The 7,645-nt window shown below is 34.5% G+C and overlaps 1 protein-coding gene across 1 annotated transcript in view; it reads right to left on the minus strand.

Annotated features, from left to right (window-relative positions):
• The window catches only part of LOC106460190 (glucose dehydrogenase [FAD, quinone]-like), a 33,568-nt gene that overhangs the window by 22,793 nt on the left and 3,130 nt on the right, over positions 1-7,645 (minus strand). Inside the window, exons 2-3 of the mRNA XM_013919876.2 lie at positions 3,252-3,454; positions 1,611-1,800 (exon numbers count right to left, since the gene is read on the minus strand). Of these exons, the coding sequence (XP_013775330.1) occupies positions 1,611-1,800; positions 3,252-3,454 (393 nt within the window). The remainder of the gene's footprint in view (positions 1-1,610; positions 1,801-3,251; positions 3,455-7,645) is intronic.

Consider the following 7,645-nt stretch of genomic DNA (forward strand, 5'->3'; position numbering starts at 1 on the left):
ATTACCCAAATAGTGGGTAGGATTCTTGTTTCTCTAATTGTAGGTCATAGTGCATAGAAAGTAACTTGTGGGGAATGTATTCAAATACCCATTATATTTACATACACGCAGAGCAAACAAGGGCATATCTGATTTCAATTGAACTTATAAGTAGGTGTTTTACTTCGTTCATAGGGATTTAAAATCAACAATTTTCATTAAAATTCTCAAAAACTATAAATTATTATTTTTTATTGGCCTACGTCGTGTTGAAAAAGTAATCCTGGACTGTGTAGTCCAAAAATGGTAGTTTCCCATTCAATTATTATTATTTCTTTTTCATACAATCTCACGGTTGAAAGTTTGGTATTCTCCTTGTTTATTACAAAGTCCGTTGTAGTTTGCCAAGATTAATCGGCCCGGCATGGCCAGGTGGTTATGGCGCTCGACTCGTAATCTGAGGGTCGCGGGTTCGAATCCCCATCCCACCAAACATGCTCGCCCTTTCAGCCGTGGGGGCGTTATAATGTGACGGTAAATCCCACTATTCGTTGGTAAAAGAGTAGCCAAAGAGTTGGCGGTGGGTGATGATGACTAGCTGCCTTCCCTATAGTCTTACACTGCTAAATTAGGCACGGCTAGCGCAGATAGCCCTTGTGTAGCTTTGCGCGAAATTAAAAAAAAAAAAAGACCAAGTTTAATTGATACAATATGACCTCCCCCCCTCTCTCTCTCACACACACACACATTGTTTATAATTTAAATGATTATTATTTGGTAAGAAAGAAATGTCGTTATTAGCCGACAAAGTTGATAGAAATAACTTTTTTATTTCCGGGGCGTTACCTCCTCACGTAACCTAAGTAGTTATATAATTTAATTATTCAAATTCTCAATTGTTCTATTTGCTTGTTCAATAAGTTTTATTTTTCTTCATCCCTCAATTTATCGTTTCTTTAATTTATTAGATTGTTTGTTTGTTTGTAATTAAGCACAATGGGCTATCTGTGCTCTGCCCACCACGGGTATCGAAGCCCGGATTCTAGCGTTGTAAGTCCGCAGACATACCGCTGTGTCACTGGGGGGCGATTTATTAGAAACGACAGAAACAGGTAAAAAATAAAATGTACAAGGATATAAACGCCACAACTAATGGAAAACAGTTTTCTTCCATTCAGCCATTTTACATTATGCTTTTTTTTTAAAACAAATATTATGATAATCTTTAAATGTAAAAAATAAATTGCGTTGATGGACAGTTACCATGATTTTATGTTAACATTGTTGCTGAACTTAGAGGTCCTTGGTAAACAAGCCTTTTTACAGCAATATTAAAAAGTTTTTAATTTGAAAATATGTATTAAAATAAATTAGCTTTTTAGTAATTGTAGCTTCGAAATATTAAAACCAGTTAGTAGCATAAAAAAGATATCATTCGAACTGATTTTTCTTTTTAATTACGTTTCCACCATTGCTCATCATTTGCGTTAGTCAGTTTAAAACGTTTTTATTAAATGTTTATCATAATTATGCAGATTTAAATTTACATGATCAGAGGTACATTTCAATATGTATACGTTTCACACACATTATTCTCGGGCAACATTTTGAACACATATACACTTACTTACCATTATAAGCGATTTCAGGATTTCTGTTGTCTTCGGACTTCAGAAAGTATGGAAACACATCCTCCCAGCTCCAACCATACGCCCCCTGTTGGGCCCAGTTGTCATAATCACGCGAGTTACCTCGCACATATAACATGTAGTTAATCAAACTGGAGCCACCTAAGCCTTTCCCACGTGGCCATTTGCTTCTCTAAGAAATAAAATATATTTAAATATAAAATCTCATCTTCACAAATCTGCACCATTTAAAACATGCAAATTTTTATCTTTAATACTGAGATGCCCTTTTACCATGAACGAGGAAAAAAAATCTAAACCTTCGTGGTGATGTGCGAAATATTTATGTTGTGAAGATACTGTTAATTTATTACTTAATGGTTAGCGTGCTGGGCTGCGTACTACAAGGTTTACCGTTTGGGCTGTTAAAAACACTCCACAATTTCAAATGTGAGTGCATTACAAAGAAACGGTCAGTTTCATTATTCGGTTAAAAGTATCGACAAGGTTGTTCTTCATCTATCCAGTAGCTCAAACAACGGTATGTCTGCAGACTTACAACGCCATAAACCGGGTTTCGATACCCGAGATGGACAGAGCACAGATTTACTTCAAATAAACAAACAAACAGTAGCTCAAAATTAGGAATGGTTATTCCTGAACCTAAAGAGTCTCTGACTTCTGATCTGGACATTTAATACTTATGTACATAATATGTCGTTTATGATAAAAAATATCAGTCGATTAATACTATCAGATTATTTGTTTAACCTGAACACACTGTATGTATACAATGGGTCTGCGAACTGTGAAGCAAGGAAAAGCAGCCAATCGGGAGCACCTGCCGCTTGAAGTTTATACTATTAACCGAATAACAGGATTTATTATTTTATATTTTTATAGCATCACAATCACAGCTGAAAGTTCAATGCATTACTTCTAGCAACACTTTTAGAACCCGAGACATTCGAATCCCCAGTCTGATGTGCTAGCTAACCACAAGGTCACGATGAGGTCCATTTTATCAGTCTGACTGTCACTTCATTATACGGTTAAGTTTCTTCTCCTATTTAAATTTTTTTTCTTTTCCTGAAATACAAACAAACAGACACACGAACTATGTTTTTTAAAAACTCTAGAGCAGTTTCTACGCCAGGTATCAAATGTAAATGTGCATAAGTATCAAATTCTATATGAAACTCATAAACAAGTAAAAACCGATACTAAAGTAAATATGGTCAGTTTTATACTACGCTCCGTTATTATTGTTAATCCACGAAATCATATACGATGTAACAGTTCTGTATTATGCGAGTTTGTATTAAGCTATTAATTCATAATTAAGCTTACATATGGGACAGCAATGCGTTATTGTAGGGTTGTATGATAATGTATCAATTAACTTGCTAAATCAAAAGAATGTTTACTGACGAGACTGCGATACATTATAAGTGAGTATGTAGAATAAGAGAAACTGATACTTAATGAAATAACTATTCCGGTATTGTGTTGTGTGTTTGGATAATTGATATAAAAAGGGAATGGTCGTGAACAAATGTTATCTCCTTTTTAAAACGTATAACATAGTAGATGTACCTAAGTTAACTTGCTTTTTTTTAGGAATATATGAATTCGTCCACTTACTCTGTCCACCTGGCCAAGGCAGGCTGTTGTCTGTGGCTCTGTTGAGTAGCCCCAGTCATACTTTGACTCTTGTAACTCTCCGGCGAAAAGTGGAACCTCAGTCATCACATCTGGTAATCCACCGGCTTCCAGCAGTAAAACTTTTATTAAATGATCATCTGAAAGCCTGTTGGCCAGCACCGCTCCCGCCGAGCCTGCTCCGACTAAAATCAAATAGCTATCTGTTAACAGCTTTTGCTATACAAATGTGAATAGCAATATGTCCAAACACGCATATATTACACCAAGTGTTATTTAAGACTCATTTTAAGAAAATAAATGGAATTTCTATACGTTCAACTATGTTTGTTAAAACGAGCTATCAGATCCGGTATCGCAACCTCTATTAATTGATTTTGACATAAACTTTAAGCTTAATCACAGTTATATGTATTTATTTTAGTTTTTATACTTTCACTGCTAAATTTTTTTCGTTGCACGTGACCTTGAACTTTGGACCCTACTTCTATATTGTTGTCAACATGTTTTTTATCTTTTCTGGTGTGCCACCCCCCCAGTGGCACAGCGGTATGTCTGCAGACTTACAACGCCAGAAACGGAGTTTCGATACCCGAGGTGGGCAGATCACAGATAGCCCATTGTGTAGCTTTGTGTCTAATTCCAAACAAACAAACTTTTCTGGTGACACTCCTGCGGTAACCTAGCGACAGCTCCAGTACTACATCCCAAAATAATTCCAATTAATAAACAAGTTAAACATGTATACACCCAATCTGGTATACATCACGTCTGGCTACTGGCAAGTAAGTTATTCAACCAGATTCATCTTAAGATTGAAAAGTTTTGGACCAGAACAAATGTATCAGTTTTTTTTTCCTTTTAATAAGTGGGTTGGCATGATCAGGTGGTTAGGGACGTACTCTGCGGGTTGTGGTTTCGAATTCCGTCACCGAACGTGCTCACCCTTTTAGCCATGGGGGAGTTATAATGTACGATCAATCCCACTTTTCGCTCATAAAGAGTAGCCTAAGAGTTGGCGGTAGGTGGCGTTGACTAGCTGCCTTCCCTCTAGTCTTTGTCCTACGATGGGACAGCGGTAAGTTCACAGACTCACAACGCTAAAATCCGGGGTTCGATTCTCCGTAGTGGACACAGCATATAGCCAAATGAGGCTTTGCTCTGAAATAACAAACCTCTAGACTATCAAAATTCGGGACAACTAGAGCGGATAGCCCTCGAATAGCTTCACCAGAAATTCAACAAAACAAATCTTTTGATAGTATCTATCTTTTCCATTAAATAGCAAGTGAAAAATGTACACCTGAAGTCAGTGAAGTTGGTTTATAAGTAAATAGAAACGACGGTGAAGTTTTTGAAATGTTATTTAAAGTAACAAAAAACGTATATGCTTGAAATGAAGAATCTTAATTAAACTACTGCGACCTGCGTGAACAAGTAAAGGATTTTACAGTTTGTACCCTAACTTTTGTCGTATTTATATATCATGAAGTGTATTCCTAAAGCTTGAATTCATTAATTTGTTTCTAACGGGTTCAATGATCTGGAACGTACAGAACGTGACTTGAACCACGATTTCAATGGGCTCAGAAACAAAAGTTACATTTATTGAGTTGGGTTGAATAGAAAATGTATACGGCCACTTACCTATCAGGTAACTTTTTGGTAGCTTTGTTATTCCGATCTGCTATTTAGTGGTCCTATTTACCTAAATGTTTTGTTTTGGTCTTGTTTTTGTTTAATTTTAGAGAAACGCGCTTAAGGCTTTAACCACGTTAAATTAATCAGTCAACTTTTCTTATAATTAAAAATTCAACTTATATTCCAAATTTAATATGTACAATTGTTTTAAATCAACAACAAGATGAAAAAAAAAGACATAAATTGAACACGTTAAGTTTTATTTTAGGAAATAATTCACGCTCACTATTCAGGTGAGATAAGTATTTTTTTTTTATTAATAATCTAACCTAAGTTGTGTTTCTTGTAGCACACCGACAGTGATTTTAATTTGATTTGCCACTATGCAGGATTATAGTACTGTATCATAAGGCCAAACAAACAATCAAGCAACCTTGGTTCTAGGCATAACACAGTAATCCATCCAAATAGAAGGACACGTTATTTCAGCAGTCATTGATGAATTTTGACAGCAAAATAATTAATACAGTGAATTAAGTAGCGTACATCTGATGATGTTACTTATTTCTCTATGAAACATTTAACTGACAATTTGTTGACTCTTTAACTACTACGTGAAACAGTTAAATCAAAAATAACTTAATATCCATAGGTTGAGGAACCGAGTACACTTTTGAAGTTATGTGATGTCATACTGGTAATAGCGCAATTGCATTTTTATACACAAACACAAATTACACATATTACTCATTTCTGAATAAGATAAGGTGATTTTTCAGATCTGAATAATAATGTGTACATAAGAAAATAATACGAAGTAGTATTCAAAAATCTTTAAAATACGTGAAATTTGTAATTCCGGTTTATATACACCAGTTATATTTGTCTAGAGGCAGAAAGAATTATTAGATTTTAGTTCTACGTGGGTCGTTTAGACCCACATACTTTAGGTGGGTTTAATTTAGTGAAATAATTTTGCTTGAGGTATAAAAAAAAGCGAATGAACTATTGACAAGAGTATGTTTTTCCTAATTTTCAAAATTAGTGTTTCATTGATAACATAAAGTTGGATTTACGGAAAACATAAACAGTAAAAACCCTCTATAGATAAAATTAAAGAAATTGTCATTATTTATTAATTTAACAGGAATTACAAACATTTTGACAGAATATAGTATATTCGTTTTTAGTGTGACTTATTAGTCATATAATAAATCACTTTTATAAAATCTTATCACCTGTTGTTATAAATGAAATGTTGTTACTTTCTTTTCGTATTTTTGAGGCCATTTTTAATAAATTGAAGTGAATTGGAACTCTCCAATTAGATTAGAGTAAAGGATGACCGGAAAACCCAAATATTTCAAAACAGGCTCACATTTCTTATTAGGAACATTTCGAAAGCTGATCAACTGGAGATGACGACAGAATTTTGACAGCTGTTAATGTTTAGTGTAGACTTAAGAAAATAACAACAGAAATCGAAAACTGGTCCAGAAATACAGCTGAGACGTCTTTTAAAGGTGTTAAAACTCTAGTAAGAAGACTGGGGTAAAAAACAACCACGAAGAATAGAAATTTAAACGTTGCCGTGATAAGGTAATACCAATTCCTAGATTTGGCTGGTCTCCCGGATAAAAACAAGTGAAACAAATGATTCAATACTCTGCACTTTAAAGTATTCGAGAACTGCAACATAGAGCATTAAACAATTAAAAGTTTTGCTAACCAGCAGCGCTGCATGTTAACATAAACATATATAGACTAAAGTAGCTAGTATCTCATCTGTACGTTAATGTATGTAAAATCACTGTATTCAGGCTTACGAAACATAACACAGTAAAGTGAAGATACTAAATATTTGCTCTTTAAATAGATAATTTTGTAAACTTAAGAATGTTTGAAATGACAACAGTGATTACACACACATATATATTTATATATGCCGACAGAGTTTCAGAATGTTTGTACAAAGCTACACACAAAAAAAGCCTTCCCTCATATGAAACAGATAGACTAGATGGAAGACAGTTATTTCACAGCACTCGTCGCCAGCTTTTGGACTATTATTGTCTGATCAAATAATGGGATTTGACTGTCACTCTTATAGAAAAACTGCAGCTCCAAAGTGCGGAGTTCATTTTTACGACAACGAGCAGACATCCGATAATTTTAGGATTCACTATTTGGGTACGCTAATATATAAGCCACACCCGGGCTATATATATATTTGTAACTCAACAAATATTTTGGATGTTATTACCAAATAATCTGGTCAATCACTAAAACACGTGATTAAAATTTCTCAGAACACATGTCGCATGCTGGTTATGACAACAAACAATGATGTGTAAAATAACACACTTTCACATTTAGTTTACATTTGATTGGACAGTGACAATAAAGTTAATGCCTGAAGTAATGACTAAAAAAAGAAGTACATAACTCGTTATATCGTTCAGACTTTCCTCCTCTGATCTAAATCGTTTCTTAATTTTTAATATTTATTTACAGATATGTCATTAATTTCAAGTTTTAAATTTAGTTCCAGAAGATAAATGCATTTTGATACTGTTTATATATTTGGGTTGTATTTCTAGTTTGTTTGTTTGTTTTTGAATTTCGCGCAAAGCTACACGAGGGCTATCTGCGCTAGCCGTCCCTAATTTAGCAGTGTAAGACTAGAGGGAAGGCAGCTAGTCATCACCACCCACCGCCAACTCTTGGGCTACTCT

Source organism: Limulus polyphemus, unplaced genomic scaffold (assembly GCF_000517525.1).
Source record: "Limulus polyphemus unplaced genomic scaffold, Limulus_polyphemus-2.1.2 Scaffold726, whole genome shotgun sequence".
Lineage (NCBI taxonomy): Eukaryota > Metazoa > Arthropoda > Merostomata > Xiphosura > Limulidae > Limulus > Limulus polyphemus.